The sequence below is a fragment of the Haliotis rubra genome, unplaced genomic scaffold (genome assembly GCF_003918875.1).
Source record: "Haliotis rubra isolate DU_JTF1 unplaced genomic scaffold, ASM391887v1 Scf16, whole genome shotgun sequence".
In the NCBI taxonomy this organism is placed as follows: Eukaryota; Metazoa; Mollusca; class Gastropoda; order Lepetellida; family Haliotidae; genus Haliotis; species Haliotis rubra.
The window spans coordinates 4236180-4254136 of record NW_025765558.1 but is presented as its reverse complement, the minus strand read 5'-3'; the positions used below and the strand labels follow the sequence as shown (position 1 = coordinate 4254136).

Sequence of the window (17957 nt, the reverse complement as noted above, 5' to 3'; positions counted from 1 at the left end):
GCAAATTTGGAAACTATTTCGCACACTGGGTACAAGGTGTCAAGTTCATTGTGTCCCGTTCTGATGTTGCGGGAATATTGCTAGAAGACGTCAAACCCAACTCACGCAACTTGTTTGATTTCTAAACTGAGGGGCAAAAGAAACGTCCCCGATCATTTTTGTATCATAAAATGATACAAACACGTGCAATTCAATGTTGAAATGTTTGATATAATTTTTGAACATATTATGCAGACTGTCATTACAGAACAATTGAAACAATTTGCTGTAAGTAGAGTTTTTGTGACGTTTTTCACAGGAGGTTCAAATGTCCGGTTTTCGATCATGACAACACATGCACATCAGTACTGACAGAGTGTCTTTGAGTGTCCAACTCCTCAGTAGCGAGTGTGTCCACCTCTTGCAGCGATACATGCTGCCACACGACGTCGTGCAGAGTGCGCAAGACGTCTGATCACGTGATGTGGGATGCGACGCCATTCTTCCTGTAGAGCTTGAGCCAAAGCGTTTCTTGTCTGTGGGGGATGTTGACGTTGCTTAACCTGACGGCCGAGATGATCCCATAGGTGCTCAATAGGTGATAAATCGGGGATCTTGCTGGCCAAGGAATGACGTTTACGTTGTTGTTGTTCAGGAAGTTCCGGGTAACAACAGCAGTGTGGGAGTAGCGTTATCCTGCTGAAACAACACGCCTCGATTCTGCTGGAGGAAGGGTAACACGACAGGTCGTAAAACAACATCAATGTATCGACGGGCATTCAGGTTTCCCTCTATCACCAACAAGTCTTCCTCTCGCCACAAATTCCCCCCACACCATCACACTACCGCCGCCAAACGTCTCAACTTCCTGAACGCAACAACGTGCTGTGCGTTCGTTCCGACGTCTGTAGACTCGTACCCGACCATCAGCTTTGTTCAACTGGAAGCGGCTCTCGTCACTGAAGAGTACCCGGCGCCAGTTCCGCGGCTGCCACTGCCGAACTCTACGTGCCCAAGCCAATCGACGACGTCGATGTTCACGCGTTAACGTCACGCCCCGGAATGGTCTGTAGGCTCTGATACCGAATCGGCGGAGTCGTCTGGATATGGTCCTTCTACTGACTGGATGGGTAAGGCTGGTTGTTGCTGATGACGTCACAGTCAGGAATCTGTTGCGCAAGTGAAGCACCCGTAAATGGCGGTCTTCCTGAGGGGTGGTTACGGGTGGTCTCCTGTCCTAGGCCTGTCTGCAGTCCGACCTGTTGTTCTGAAGCGTGTCATCAGTCTGGTGATGGTTTTCTTGCTGCAACCCATGATTCTTGCAACGTGACCGTGAAGAAGCCCAGCTGCAACATCCCAATAGCTCGTTCTCTCTGTTCTGCCGTGAGTCGAGGCATGTTCTTTGTGTCCAACGTATTGAAGTGATGAATTCGAACAGTCGAGCATAATTTTTATACTGTACTTTCATACGGGTATGTTTCCACAGAAGCATGCAAAAAACGTGAATAACAGCAATTTTCATGCTTACAAAAAACTCCACGTGGATTTCCTTTCTGTGAGACGTGGGGATGCGTTCGGGAGATGTGTTCCTAAATAAATTTCCGTCATAACGAAAACAGAAGAAATGTTTTTTACAATTTTACTTTGGGGACGTTTCTTTTGCCCCTCAGTTTACATACACTTTGCACCAATACCATTTCAAAATGTAAGCTTACCGTGAATCTGTGGAATGATTCCTCCTTTCATCACGTGTTCCTGAGAGTATATTGGAAGGCGACAATACATATAGTATACAGTGCAGTGAGTGCACCCTGGTTATAATGCCCCTGGTTATAATGCCATGTTTGTGCCAGATCGGATTTCCTGCCTATATAATACCCTGGTTATATATAATGCCAAGCTGGATATAATGCCATGTTTTTGCCAGAACGGATTTCCTGCCTATATAATACCCTGGTTATAATGCCAAGCTGGATATAATGCCATTTTTTTGCCAGAACGGATTTCCTGCCTATATAATACCCTGGTTATAATGCCAAGCTGGATATAATGCCATTTTTTTGCCAGAACGGATTTCCTGCCTATATAATACCCTGGTTATAATGCCTCTCTGGATATAATGCCATGTTTTTGCCAGAACGGATTTCCTGCCTATATAATACCCTGGTTATAATGCCACCCTGGATATAATGCCATGTTTTTGCCAGAACGGATTTCCTGCCTATATAATACCCTGGTTATAAGCCAAGCTGGATATAATGCCATGTTTTTGCCAATGGTTTGGGTTTTCCCCTGGTTATTATGACACCGTTGGCATATGGCATTATAACCAGGGTGGCATTATACCCAGGGTGGCATTATACCCAGGGTGGCGTTATACCCAGGGTGGCATTATACCCAGGGTGGCGTTATAGCCAGGTGGCGTTATACCCAGGGTGGCGTTATACCCAGGGTGGCGTTATAGCCAGGTGGCATTATAACCAGGGTGGCGTTATACCCAGGGTGGCGTTATACCCAGGGTGGCGTTATAACCAGGGTGGCGTTATAGCCAGGTGGCAATATAACCAGGGTGGCATTATACCCAGGGTGGCGTTATAACCAGGGTGGCGTTATAGCCAGGTGGCATTATAACCAGGGTGGCGTTATACCCAGGGTGGCATTATAACCAGGGTGGCATTATAACCAGGGTGGCGTTATACCCAGGGTGGCGTTATAACCAGGGTGGCATTATAACCAGGGTGGCGTTATACCCAGGGTGGCGTTATAGCCAGGTGGCATTATAACCAGGGTGGCGTTATAACCAGGGTGGCGTTATAACCAGGGTGGCGTTATAACCAGGGTGGCGTTATACCCAGGGTGGCGTTATACCCAGGGTGGCGTTATACCCAGGGTGGCGTTATAGCCAGGTGGCATTATACCCAGGGTGGCGTTATAACCAGGTGGCATTATACCCAGGGTGGCGTTATACCCAGGGTGGCGTTATACCCAGGGTGGCATTATACCCAGGGTGGCGTTATAACCAGGGTGGCGTTTTACCCAGGGTGGCATTATACCCAGGGTGGCATTATAACCAGGGTGGCGTTATAACCAGGGTGGCGTTATACCCAGGGTGGCGTTATAACCAGGTGGCATTATACCCAGGGTGGCGTTATACCCAGTGTGGCATTATACCCAGGGTGGCATTATAACCAGGGTGGCGTTATACCCAGGGTGGCATTATACCCAGGGTGGCGTTATAACCAGGGTGGCGTTATAGCCAGGTGGCATTATACCCAGGGTGGCGTTATAACCAGGTGGCATTATACCCAGGGTGGCGTTATACCCAGGGTGGCATTATACCCAGGGTGGCGTTATAGCCAGGTGGCATTATAACCAGGGTGGCGTTATACCCAGGGTGGCGTTATAGCCAGGTGGCATTATAACCAGGGTGGCGTTATAGCCAGGTGGCATTATAACCAGGGTGGCATTATAGCCAGGTGGCATTATACCCAGGTGGCATTATAACCAGGGTGGCGTTATACCCAGGGTGGCGTTATAGCCAGGTGGCATTATAACAAGGGGGGCGTTATACCCAGGGTGGCGTTATAGCCAGGTGGCATTATAACCAGGGTGGCGTTATAGCCAGGTGGCATTATAACCAGGGTGGCGTTATAGCCAGGTGGCATTATAACCAGGGTGGCATTATAACCAGGCAGGACAGTTAGAAGCCATATGGCTTCGAAGGAAACAAGTCATTACTTTGTTGATCGTTCTCTATTTCTCAATTACACAGCACATGTACACTGGCACATAACTTGGCTTAGATTTTCGAAGCTCTCTTAGCGCTAAGATAGTCGTAAGTTAATGTTAATGTATGGCACGTAAGACTATCTTAGCGCTAAGAGCGCTTCGAAATCTAGACCCTGGACTGACTGACTGACTGACTGAGTTTTGGTTTTACGCCGCTTTTAGCAATATTCCAGCAACATCACGGCGGGGGACACCAGAAATAGGCTTCACACATTGTACCCATGTGGGGATTCGAACCCGGTTCTTCGGCGTGACGAGCCAACGCTTTAACCACTAGGCTACCCCACCGCCCCCTAGGCCCTTGACTGTAACCAGGGTGCACTAAACATCCTCTTCTTTCATAGCTCCTTGGATCCTTGGAGACCCGTGAAGAACCGGGTTATAACTAACCTTCAGCAGCCCATCCTTGTGGTAAGAGGTGACTAACGGGATCTCAGAGGGGTATGTTGTGTGTGGCGTGAAACAACAAAGAAACAAGACACTCCTGCACCCATCAATAAATTGGAGTGAGTGAGTGAGTTTAGTTCTGTGCCGCTTTTAGTAATATTCCAGTAATATCACGGCGGGGGACACCAGAAATGGGCTTCACACATGGTACCCATGTGGGAAATCGAACCCGGACCTTCGGGGTGACGAGCGAACGCTTTAACCACTAGAACATTGGAACAGTGCAGGTACAGCTTATAACTAACGAATACCTGAGGTAAGCCTAAAGTGAGACCCATAAAGCAGGCCTTTGAGATTGAGTGAGCTGGGTTTAACTTTGAACACTATATCCCAGTACGGCGTTAAACAACAAACTGTCATAGGTCCTCGGAAATGGCGTCAAAGATGAAAAAAAGCGTCATTAGGCTTTTACCCATGCAGTTGGGAGTTCAAACGAATTTACAGATTCAGTTCGCCGTCTTATAATCTAAATAAAGCTGAGTGCGTCAGTGTGGAGGACACCAGAAATGGGCTTCACGCATTGGACACCCGGGTCGCTTAGACCACTAGGCTACTCCATCCTGACAAATAACAGAACAGAGTTCACGTGCGAGTTTACCTTTACAACGCTTTTAGCAATATTCCAGCAATATCACAGCAGTGGACACCAGAAATGGGCTTCACATATTGTACCCATGTGGGGACTTACACCAGGGTCTTCGGCGTGACGAGCGAACGCTAAAACCACTAGGTTACCCCTAAATTGTGAGAGCATGACCACATCGCTCCAGTTCTTCAATTACACAGTCTCCTCGGTAATGTCGGATACAGGTCCAAGAACTGGTATATCTTACTTGTCTAAGTCATCAGCTTGTTTGAGGTCCCGTGTCCACTTTCTGTTCCTTCTATCCTTGAGAATGATATCACGAATTCCGTGTCCTGTCAGGATTTCAACAGAGCTTAAATACTCAAGGACCCTTAATGTTTACCGAAGTTTATTATTATCTGTCTACTCGACCACTGAGGAGAGGGGGGTTGGGGGGTTAAACCCAGTGGTTAAGGCGTTCGCTCGTCACGCCGAAGACCCGGGTTCGATTCACCACATTGGTACAAGGTATGAAGGTCCTTTCTGGTGCCCCCCATCGTGATATTGCTGGAATATTGTTAAAACGGCGTAAAAGTAAACTCGCTCGTGAACTCTCTCGCACTTGACCACAGCTGCCCTCCGTGTTATTCCATCTGTTTTACGCTAAGAGCCTGTCAGTGACAATTGTACACCTTGATGCCAGTATTTGCGGTACAAATACCTGTGTGCGGATATAAAAATGGAACCAAAAAGATAATTGACAGTTAAAAGTTTTGACGAGATCCGAACCGGTTTACATGTCCGCTTAACACCATCATTCTGTTTGTATAAACACAACACTAAATTAGAGTGATCTCCCTTAGACGGCGTTATACTGATGTCATGGCCTTCTTTCGCGCGTGTGCTAAATGGATATTTATCATCATATTTATCATATTCTGTATACAGTATTGGCTAGAACACAAATCGTATTTATTTTCCGATGAAGCTGTTAACAAGATAGCGAAGAAATACATAGGTAGGTTGTGTCTAACAATGGTGTCACAAGGTGGTGGTTCGGAGAGTGCAGGTGTACTACTATAGTATCGAACGACGACCGTATGACTGCTCAGCTGAGGTCAAGCTTGTACAACATTGTAACAGCAATGCATTGTCGCTTCTTATATAACACATGCATGTGTGGAATAACTTAACTTCTTATATAACACATGCATGTGTGGAATAACTAAGTAGTGAATAAATTTACTTTTTTTAATTTTAACATCAATATTTATTCATATTTTTCTGAAATTTAAAATATCAATTTCTTAAGGCTACCTTTCATCTTATGCCTGAAATTTTAAATAATAATTTCTTTATGCCTCACATTTGAAGGACCAGCGATGTTGACAAGTGTTGTCACCGTAGTATTGTTTTGTCATGAGCTTCATGTTCAGGATCAATGTTTCGTTTTAGTGCAGATTATGGAAGCTGGAGACCCGGGTTTGATGCCCCACATGGGCACAATGAGTGGAGCCCATTTATGGTGTCTCCTGCCATGATATTGCTGGAATATTGCTAAAAGCGGCTTAGAACTAAATTCACTTTATTATGTAAGGTGATATTGTTTAATTTTGCAGGTTTATGACCAGTGTATAAAACATCTCCCATCCCACCGTCCTTGACGTCTATTTTTGTGAAGGATGGTCTATTAAATAAGTAAGGCCATCCTTTGGTTGGGGAAAATATTTGAAAAAGCAAACTTAACTTGGTTTGAACTTCGTCTTATCTATAATTTTTTCATTGTTTTAGTTTTTGGGACTGGCTGTGTTTGTTCAGGACTGGTCACATTTTTGGACAAGCCATATGTCAAAACTATTTTATACACTGTTTATGACAACCTTGAATCATTGTTCGTTTCAGAGACTGACATTGAGATGTTTTCATGCCAATATACAGTGTATGAAATAGGCCCAAAACCCAGCCGGACATCTGGGCTGGTAACTCCAAAAACTTACCAGACCCAGAAGAGATTTAACTAGTCCTTCTTAAATCCTAAATAGGCAGTGCCAGTGGACACGTTATCTGAATTTTCTTTTCACCCGTCCATCGGGCTGGCTAGCTGTAAAATTAGACCGTCCGGCAGAAATCTAGCCCATCTCGGGCGGTCGGACGGGCCTTATTTCATACACTGCAATATAAGAGTTTATCATTGGCCTCATGATGTATTGGACCCATGAAGGTCTGGGTTAGAATTGATCTTCAGTAACCCATGCTTGTCGTAAGAGGCGACTAAGAGGATTGGGTGGTCAGGCTCGCTGACTTGGTTGACACATGTTATCAGTTCCCAATACAGATCGATGCTCATGCTGTTGATCACTGGATTGTCTGGTCCAGACTCGATTATTTACAGACTGCTGCCATATAGCTGGAGTATTGCTGAGTGCAGCGTAAAACTAAACTCACTCACTCACTCATGATATCACTACATTTAAAAATTAGTTAGTAAAACATTCGAAAGAAGGCTGATTTATGTTTAGAAAATTTTAGACTTTTTTGAGTTGTCAAGAATTGAATGAACAAACAACATATCACCTATTTATATTCTCATGTCAAGTCACTCAAAATTGGTTTATCAAATAATATTTTTGCAATTCTGACATTAAATAACTGACTGAGTTTTGGTTTTATGCCGCTTTTCAATATTCAGCAACATGTCATCTGGCGGGGTCACTCAGAAATGGGCTTTATCAAATACCCATGAGGGGATTCGAACCCGGCCATTCTCACACGCTTTAACCATTAGGCTACCCCAGCCCCTCTAACATTAACAATGTTATATGTTAAAACAAGAGGCAGTTAACACAAAATTGGTTTTATCAAATAATATCTTTGCTATTCTGACATGAAATAAGTAGTTGTCATCATCATGATACTCAGTCAGAATCGACCTCAAGTACAAAACTACAGTGTTCATAAGCAGTCATTTCATGGTCCAGGTAGTCAGACTTGGTGAATACTGTTTGCCATGATTGTTTCAGTGCTTGTTAGCCCCAAGCCGTGTTCGTAAGCTTCAAGGTGAGGCGAGGTGAAATTGGGTTTAACGTCGTGCTTGAGAATATTTCGCTCATATGACGACGTGCATGCGTGTGTATGTGCGGCTGCTTGTACTAGCCCAGACTTAAGCTGGTTTTATAGTGCTAGCCCACTGAGATACCATGCCGCAGTGAAGCATGAATACCCCACTCAGAGACATTATACTGACTCCGAGCCGACCAGTCCTTGTTGTACCCATTAATGCCGAGCGCCAGGCAGGAACCAACAAGTACCATATTTTAACGTCTTTTGGTATGACGCGGTCGGGGATCGAACCCGCGACCTTCCGCTCTCCGGGCGGACGCTCTAACCACTACGCCACGGACGCGGTCCGTAAGCTTCAAGGGGCAGTAGGGTAGCCTAGTGGTCAAAGCGTGCACTCATCACGCTGAAGATCCGGGTTTAATTCCCCACATGGGTACAGTGTGTGAAACCCAATGCTGGTGTCCCCCGCTGTGATATTGGTGGAATATTGCTAAAAGCGGCGTAAAACTAAACTCATTCACACTAGTAATAAGCTTCAAGAGGCAGTAGGGTAGCCTAGTGGTTAAAGTGTTCTCTCGTCATACCAAAGACCTGGGTTCGATTCCCCACATGGATACAATGTGTGAAGCCCATTTCTGGTGTCCCCCACTGTGATATAGCTGAAATGTTTGTAAAAGTACTAAAACTAACTCTCTCTCTCTCTCTCTCTCTCTCTCTCTCTCTCTCTGTCCCCCTCTCGCTCTCACTCGCTCTCTCACAAACCCACTCACTCACTCAAGCTCAGATGATGAGGTTAAGCTGAAATACTGCTCCAAGTTGTGTTACATGGAACTAACTCTGTTCTACATGTTCCAGGGCAGGATCCCGAAACATCTTTTCCAAAGATAATCAAGGACTTCCGACGCCAGTATCCCGGACACATCCTGCCGGATGAAGAACATGCAATGGATCTTCATGAACGCCGGCGGCTGGATGGGAGCCATGTGCATCCTGCATGCATCGATCACAGAATATGTGCTGTTGTTTGGTACGGCAGTTGACACTGTAGGCCACTCAGGTAATATCATTGGTATCCACAGTCCAACTGAGAATATGTGCTGTTGTTTGGTACGGCAGTTGACACTGTAGGCCACTCAGGTAATATCATTGGTATCCACAGTCCAACTGAGAATATGGGCTGTTGTTTGGTACGGCAGTTGACACTGTAGGCCACTCAGGTAATATCATTGGTATCCACAGTCCAACAGAGAATATGTGCTGTTGTTTGGTACGACAGTTGACATTGTAGGCCACTCAGGTAATATCATTGGTATCCACAGTCCAACTGAGAATATGGGCTGTTGTTTGGTACGACAGTTGACACTGTAGGCCACAGTCAGGAATATCTGCTGTTGTTTGGTATGCGACAGTTGACACTGTAATATCATTGGTATCCACAGTCCAACTGAGAATATCTGGGCTGTTGTTTGGTACGACAGTTGACACTGTAGGCCACTCAGGTAATATCATTGGTATCCACAGTCCAACTGAGAATATGTGCTGTTGTTTGGTTCGACAGTTGACACTGTAGGCCACTCAGGTAATATCATTGGTATCCACAGTCCAACTGAGAATATCTGCTGTTGTTTGGTTCGACAGTTGACACTGTAGGCCACTAATATCATTGGTATCCACAGTCCAACTGAGAATGTGGGCTGTTGTTTGGTTCGACAGTTGACACTGTAGGCCACTCAGGTAATATCATTGGTATCCACAGTCCAACTGAGAATATCTGCTGTTGTTTGGTACGACAGTTGACACTGTAGGCCACTCAGGTAATATCATTGGTATCCACAGTCCAACTGAGAATATGGGCTGTTGTTTGGTACAGACAGTTGACACTGTAGGCCACTCAGGTAATGGTATCCACAGTCCATGAGAATATCTGCACAGTCCAACTGAGGAATAGTCCAACTGCTGTTGTTTGGTACGGCAGTTGACACTGTAGGCCACTCAGGTAATTGTTTGTTTGTTTCGACAGTTGACACTGTAGTTGACACTGTAGGCCACTCAGGTAATATCATTGGTATCCACAGTCCCACACTCAGGTAATATCATTTGTATCCACAGACCAACAGAGAATATGTGCTGTTATTTGGTACAGCAGTTGACACTGTAGGTCACTCAGGTAACATGATTGGTAGCCACAATCCAACTCAGGTCAGGAATGATTTAGCAAGTCTAGATTGCCTCAACTCTGAAATTAATAACTGACTGACTGACTGACTGAGTTTAGTTTTACGCCGCTTTTAGCAATATTCCAGCAATATCACGGCAGGGGACACCAGAAATGGGCTTCACACATTGTGCCCATGTGGGGAATCGAACCCAGGTCTTCGGCGTGACGAGCCAACGCTTTAACCACTAGGCTACCCCACCGTGCGAAATTAATAACTGATCTTGGCTCCATTTGGACATATTTTTGATGAGATACTTTTGTTTTGTTTTGGGGACCTTCATGTAATAAGATTGTAGTCTGTCCCACAGTCTATGAACCATATTATTTCCCCTTCCACCCAGCCCTTACTGTATTGCTATATCCATATGTGCAATAAAATTTGAAATTATTTACAGGTTCAGGTGTCCTTTTCATGTTAATTGGTGTTAATTATATCTTTCAATGTTGTTTTGTTGCAGGGCGGTACTGGGCCAACATCTCTGACACAATATTAACTGGATCATTCCGACAGTGGCAGGAAGGCACGCTTCAGAGTACAGTATTTGAACCAGGTAATGCAGAAAATAGATTCTACCCACATCTTGCCACCACTCCCATAAAAATGTTATCACAGCGACTGTCACAGTCATCATTTGTTCAGTCTTTGCATAGTTCTTATGTCACAGGTTTGATTCTAAGGTTTTGATTTGTTAGCACCATGCCTACTAGGGTTTCACAAGAGTACAAGATTGTGGCTTGATTTTTGGTTTTAGAAAGTACCGTATTTCCTCTATTAAGCACCGGGCCTCTAATAACCGCCGGGGATAAAGCAGTGCTTTAAGAAATAAGCACCGGGCCTCTAATAAGCGCCGGGTATAGACCTTTGCATTTTTTCGCAAATGTATTCTCCCTTGGTCTAAAAATAAATATATTAAGGAATGGTCCCTTAAATCATAACTTCATGTACTCATCCCCGCTTTTAAAAATCCAGGGTATTTTAATAAGCGCCGGGCCTCTAATACGCGCCGGGTCTGGAGGTTCGTTGAAAAAATAAGTGCCAGAGGCATTTATTAGAGGAAATACGGTAACTACATTGTCCCAATGTATTGATGGGTGTCAGAGTTTGTTTGGTTTCTTTGTTGTTTAATAATTCACTCAGCAATATTCCAGCTATATGCCAGCTGTCTGTAAATAATCAAGTCTGGACCATACAATCCAGTAATTGACATTATGACCATTGTTCGATGTTACCTAGTCAGCGAGCCTGACCACCCGATCCCATTAGTCACCTCTTACAACAAGCATGGATTGCTGAAGACCAATTCTAACATGCTACTTTACAGTTAGATCTCAATTCAGTGTACACCACACCTGTGAAATACTGACGACATTTTCGTTACAGGTGACATCGTGTACCATCCGATAGGTGAGGCCGCATCTGTATCCTGGTCACATGATACATGGATGGTGGAGTACGGACGAGGATTCATACCATCGACCTTGACATTCGCCTTAGCCGACACTTTCTTCAGCACAACAGACTTTGTTACACTGTTTTATATATTGCGGGTTTATGCCAAAGCTATGGCTTTAGAAGCTGGGTTTTACATCTCAGAAATACGTCAACAGATGAAGGATGCACTGTAATCGAAGCTCTTCCAACATTTTATTTTTTACTGTATATTGACAGAAAATAATAAATATTTTTTTATAATTTTTATGAATTTGTGTTTTTGAGCCGATCTTACACCCTCGTGGTTTTTTTGTTATCACACTCATTGATTGACATTCCATCCATACCGCGTACACCTGTAATTATTGCAACACCTGTAATGAGGGCAACCTCAGCCGTAGTGAGCGAGTATGGTTTTATACCACTTTTAGCGATATTCCAGCAATATCACTGCGGGGTACACCAGAAATGGTGTTCACACATTGAACCTATGTGGGGAATCAAATCCAGGTCTTTGGTGTGACAAATGACTGCTTTAAAGACTAGGCTACCCCATTGCCCTGAAAGGTAAAGAGTTCATAGAATACCATCAGTAATGACCAACAGGAAAATAAAAACTGTTTGAGAGGCATTCTAGAAGTTGTAAGCAATAGGAATGACAGGTCTTTATGGATGATAAACTTCTCTATTGTAGGAGGGGCGGTGGGGTAGCCTAGTGGTCAAAGCGTTGGCTCGTCACGCCGAAGACCCGGGTTCGAATCCCCTCATGGGTACAATGTGTGAAGCCCATTTCTGGTGTTCCCCGCCGTGATGTTGCTATAATATTGCTAAAAGCGGCGTAAAACCAAACTCAGTCAGTCAGTCTATTGTAGGATGCTTGAAAACGGTACAGACATCTATACCAAAACATCGCCATTGTACAATAAAGAAGTTCCTAGGAAAATAAAACACCGGAAGTCTGTTTTATGTTAAATTTGTTTATTGTCTGGCCAGCCTTTTGTTATTTACAATACAGCTATGTACACACTCTACACCAGATACATGTCTAGGTGACCATTATCACTCAATATCATCGTCAATACAGCTCTTTCAACACGGTAGGTATCATTGTACAACATAGTTAGGGACTAACAAATAAATACAGTTGCCCAATTTCTGTACAGCCAAGTGTGAGCAGATCAATGCTCACAGCACTAGGTACACAATTACAATGACAGATCTTCAGCATAAATATTTCTGGAGATAATTAGAACAACTGCTGATTGTACTCAGTACAGACTTAAGACAATAATTATCTCACTGACCACATACAAATGTCTCATTTTCAGTCACAAATTAATTTCCAAAACCCTTTAATTAATTTTTCTCACTGAAATATGAAACAAAACATACAAAACATTAAAATAGCAAAATGTGACATAAAGGGCGATTATAGAACTATAGTGCCAAACCAATTTACACATTCCACCATTTTTCGTATGACATATCTAGGAGATATAAAACTAAATATATATTGCAGAGCCCTACTTTACTAAGGACGTATGTACCCATCTACTTTATCTCCAGGTGTAATTATCCAGGTACATCCTCTATATCTCCAGGTGTAAAATCCACATACTGTAAATCATGAAATTAATGCGTCACAAATTTAATGCGAGGGCGAGGGTCTAGTCTAAAATGCGTCACGAAATTAATGCGAGCTCAGGAATCTGTGCTGATGATAAGATGTGACACCCTGAATCTTTGATGTTCATTTTCTTTTCACACTTGTTATTTACCAAATAACCTGAATTGAGCTTGTTATGCAATAAATGGCAGTGAGCTGACGATGTTTTGATTACGCTGCCATGTTTGATCACGTGATTGCTTGCTACTACTTGTCTTATGACAACATGTATAAACGTAATCCGACGTGAAAGACGCGAGTCATCTACCAAGGTACAACAAACAAGTGGCTGGAGAATGTCCGGTCTGGCTGATGTGCTTGAGCGACTTTAAACAATGACCAGTGATTGTAACCAGTGATAATTACATGTGGCTTGAGATACCTGTAATGAGGAAGTGACCTGTACTGGTGTAATGTGTAGTGTCAACACTTCCGCTATTGTTACATAATTTGCCGATGAATAAGTTCAATGGATATCAATTAGTGTCATAGAAGTTAGTCCTCATTTGTCGATAAATTTTATGAGAGATGTCTAAATTGTTATTATATTCGGTATTGTTATGATATATGTAAATTGTTATGATGAATGCTAACCTGAAGACGATAAGAGATGTATGTTTTCTGTCTTCTATTAAGCTCTCAAAAGTAGACATGGTCAGACTGAAATGCGTCATTATAATAATGCGAGAAGAGTACAGACGCATTTTTTCGCATTAATAAAATGCTCGCATTAATTTCATGATTTACAGTACATCCTGTATATATTCAGGCAACATAATCCAGGTACATCCTCTATCTCATAATCCAGGTGTGTAATTTGCAACTGCATGAACCCTGGGACTAGAATTTAGAACCTGAGGGTTAGTGTATGTTTATAGAAATAGCTCTGATGAAATTCAATGAGTATGACTTAAACCGCTTTCAGCAATATTCCAGCAATATCACGGCTGAGGACACCAGAAATGGGCTTCACACATACTGCGTAAGGAACTGAACCAGTGACGAGTGATCACCCTATCCCACTGCCCCTTGAGATAGAGGATACAATATCCTCTCTTTACACAAGTTACTTCCCTTTATCCTTATGGCCAGGCCTATCTACACAAATTCACTGTACATCTCCATTCTGTTAACATAAATACCTAGAACCTTTCCAGCACATTTGTGTTGTTTCCAGGAGACACATCTCCATCTCTAGGTAGGTTTGTTGGTTTTACGCCACACTCAGCAATATTCCAGCTATATTGCAGCAGTCTGTAAATTATCGAGTCTGGACCAGACAATACAGTGATCAACAGCATGAGCATCTTTCTACACAATTGGGATACGGAGACGTCGAGCCTGACCACCTGATCACGTTAGTCGCCTCTTGCAACAAGCAAGGGTTGCTAAAGACCAATTCTAACCTGGATCGTCATGGTTCCGACATCTAGGATAGCACCGTTGTTCATTCCATCAGGAGAGTAGTTTGATCGGACAGTTATTATCAGCATGCAATTCTGGCTTGCAGCAAAGCCCTAATGGTGAACAGGGATTGGGAAAGGCAGGAGCCATGGGCCATTTTGCACATTAGAGTTAAAAATGGACCATTAAAATTTTGAAGTTTACTATTGATACAAGGGCAGTGGCCCATTCTAAATTCAGAAAATGGCTAATAATCCTGAAAATGGCCCATCGTCAAAGTTCTCCGTCCCAATCCCGAGGTGAATGACAACAATTCAAACCCATAAGCATACTGAACAAACACTTTTACGATCATGAATATTTTGGGAATATTTGTTGGAACTTGTGGACACAGTCTTTCAGTAAAAAGAAATATGCCCAAAATATTCATGACCTTTTTTCATTTTTATCTGCGTGACAAAACAGTGGGATAACTTTCCTGAAAATAGACTCAAATGATCAAATGTCCATTATCAGTTTGTTTTGTTATAATAATAAATGATTTTTTGTGTACCTTTGATTGCTGAGGTGTGGAAAAACATTTGCACAGTATTTAATCCATAATATGTCATACTTTTGTATACCTACCTTCATGACAGAACAGTGTAAATATACCAGAAGAATTCATGATAGCAGCAATTATGTTGTTCTAAATTTATAGGGTTCAACATTTACCTACCCAAGGTAAGCAACTTGTATGATTAACTGTTTGACTGTTAACCTTCTAGCACCCTAGCAGCTAGTTGGGTTGTAGTGGGTCGTATACTCCTCAGGGAGCTGAGAATGAAACTTGTGTGCACACTGATGCATTGATGGTGGTAACAATAATGTAGCCTAGCTGGAACTTAACACACTGCACCATGTTAGGAATCAAACCCAGTCCTGCAGTGATCAGGGAAATGGCATAAGCCTCTATCTATTACCCAACACCAGATTTCTTCAAAGTAAGACTACTGATATTTTTTTCTTAAAAGATTTTTTCATTTTTTGAAAAATAGTTTGCTATTGTTTTCTGAAATCCATAATTCATCACAATTCAATCTGAGCCTGTTGAACCGCTGTGACCTGTTATTGATTCGTCAATAAGAATGCAAAATTAATTAAATGCAAAAGTTGTCTCTTAAATGGTAAACTTAATTCATGTGTTCTAAAAACCTCTTTCAGAATGCCAATAATTAATAACTAATGTTCCAAGTGGGGTGAGTGATGTTTCAAAACTAAAAGCTTGTTGAATTCTCAAACATTTTGAATTCAGATTAAAGCCCCATTTCGGGTTTTATGCCGCTTTTAAGAATATCAGCAGCTTTAACCACTAGGCTAGATTAAAGATTTAGAGGACTGTGTTTGCCCTAGGATGCCATCTCCCTACCCCTCTCTATATCTGCTTTTAGTAACAGACCGCCGGTGGTGTAGTGGTTAGAGTGTCCGCCTCGAGGAGAGCAGAATTCCAGCAAAGATCCCCGACCGCGCCAACCAAAAAGACTATGGTCCTGCCCTCAGCATTAATGGGTACATCCCCTTAAAGATTTAGGAAGTATGAGACACAAGACTGGGGATCACAGCGGCATGCCCTCAGTGGGCTAGCACTATGAAAAAAAACCAGCCAGTCTCTCAGCCGCACATACACATACACACCAATATGAGCTTGAAATATTCTCAAGCACGATGTTAAACCCAATTTCACCTCATCACCTTATAGTAACAGTTAAGATTCTGGAAACTCCTACTGGGACTACTTTCTGAAACAATATCCCTACACGTTATCCATAACTGAGATAGGAAATGTTTCTGCTTGAATTACCTCCCTCAAATATGTCACAATACATGTTTCAGCTGGAACTAGTTGCGGACAATATCACAATTTGGCTGTACGTGAAATAATCTCTTTTTCACAAACTGCTGTCAAGGAAAGTATGACAAGACGTACGATTTAAGAATCACAGTTTTGCCAAAAAAGAACATACCTGCATCAGGTAACCTTTCACCCCTCTAGATATACAAGTTGGATATAGGTCAATGAAAGATGACAATATATCTAAAAGTTGTAAAACAAAACCACCTGTTTTGAATAAATAAACATTGAATTCATGGGTTACAAAATGATGAACTGTACAAAAACAACATTATCTACAAGTTAGTTGATTAAACATAATGACAAATGCAGTGGATTAATAAGAAAACACATATTAATATATGAATCACAAAAACACAAGCAGAGACTGAAACAGTATTTGAACAGAAATACAATTTTTCCAATGGCAAGTTACAGCTGCCATGTCAGTCTCCATGGTGACAACATGAACACCAAATGACCAATATCATCAGTTATACCTCATGCCAGCCCTGTTTATCCTTTTGGCATGAGTAAAATGAGAAAGTATTATTCCTAAACCTATTCACATATTGTGAACATATGTTTATTTTTACCTTCTTGTTAGACAATCAACTCAGATTGTAAAATGTGCTAAAATTCTTGCTTATTTAGCCTCCTGCTTCTTGGTAAGATCAAGAAAATATGTTTAATGTCACACTCAGCACTATTCCAGACATATAACAGCAGAATATATAAATAATCTTTAGATTACAATTCCAGAAATGACATAAATGGACTGACTGACTGAGTTTGGTTTTACACCGCTTTTAGCAATATTCCAGCAACATCAAGGCGGGGAACACCAGAAATGGGCTTCACACATTGTACCCTTGTGGGGATTCGAACCCGGGTCTTCGGCGTGACGAGCCAACGCTTTAACCACTAGGCTACCCCACTGCCCCGACATAAAAGGAAGACAAATTTAGGTTATATATTTTTTAAGCTGGTACACTATGACAAATGCATATGTATCTCCATCTCATTCAAATCTATGGAAGCCATATTTAAAATTTTCTAGCTGACAGATTTTGACAAACAAATTGGGTTTAAGTTAAATAAATATTTAATTTAGTGAAATATATATAAACCATCCGTTCCTTTTCTAAAGCTGAAGTACTGAACCTTATATGTTTTGCTCATACTGACCCTACAAGGAGAGATTATTGGAGGACTTTCTAACACGGCATCAGTATCAAACTGACAGTTTTCATTAGAAACAAATTCATGCAACATGACATAGCAATAATATTATGTCAGCAAGAAGTCTGTATAACCTCTTTGAGAGGCATTTTAGAAGCTGTGAAAATGAAGGAAAACCAAGTTCTATGGATAGTCAACTTCTTTATTGAAATGAGTGTGACATTTCGGTGTAGGTACCAACACCGTTATCAAGCAAGTGCCTACACCGAAACGTCACGCTCATTGCAATAGAGGTTGACTATCCATAGAACTTGGTTTTCGTTCAAGAAGTCTGTATGTTTTGGA

At 42.4% G+C, this 17957-nt stretch overlaps 1 protein-coding gene across 1 annotated transcript; it reads left to right on the top strand.

Annotated features, from left to right (window-relative positions):
• Positions 1-5592: 5592 nt before the first annotated feature.
• LOC124271417 (sigma non-opioid intracellular receptor 1-like) lies at positions 5593-11753 on the top strand. Its single transcript, XM_046706572.1, is given in 5 exon segments — positions 5593-5798; positions 8696-8778; positions 8780-8897; positions 10517-10609; positions 11440-11753. Coding segments are annotated over 5 exon segments (675 nt in total). The 5' UTR covers positions 5593-5662; the 3' UTR covers positions 11685-11753.
• Positions 11754-17957: the final 6204 nt, after the last annotated feature.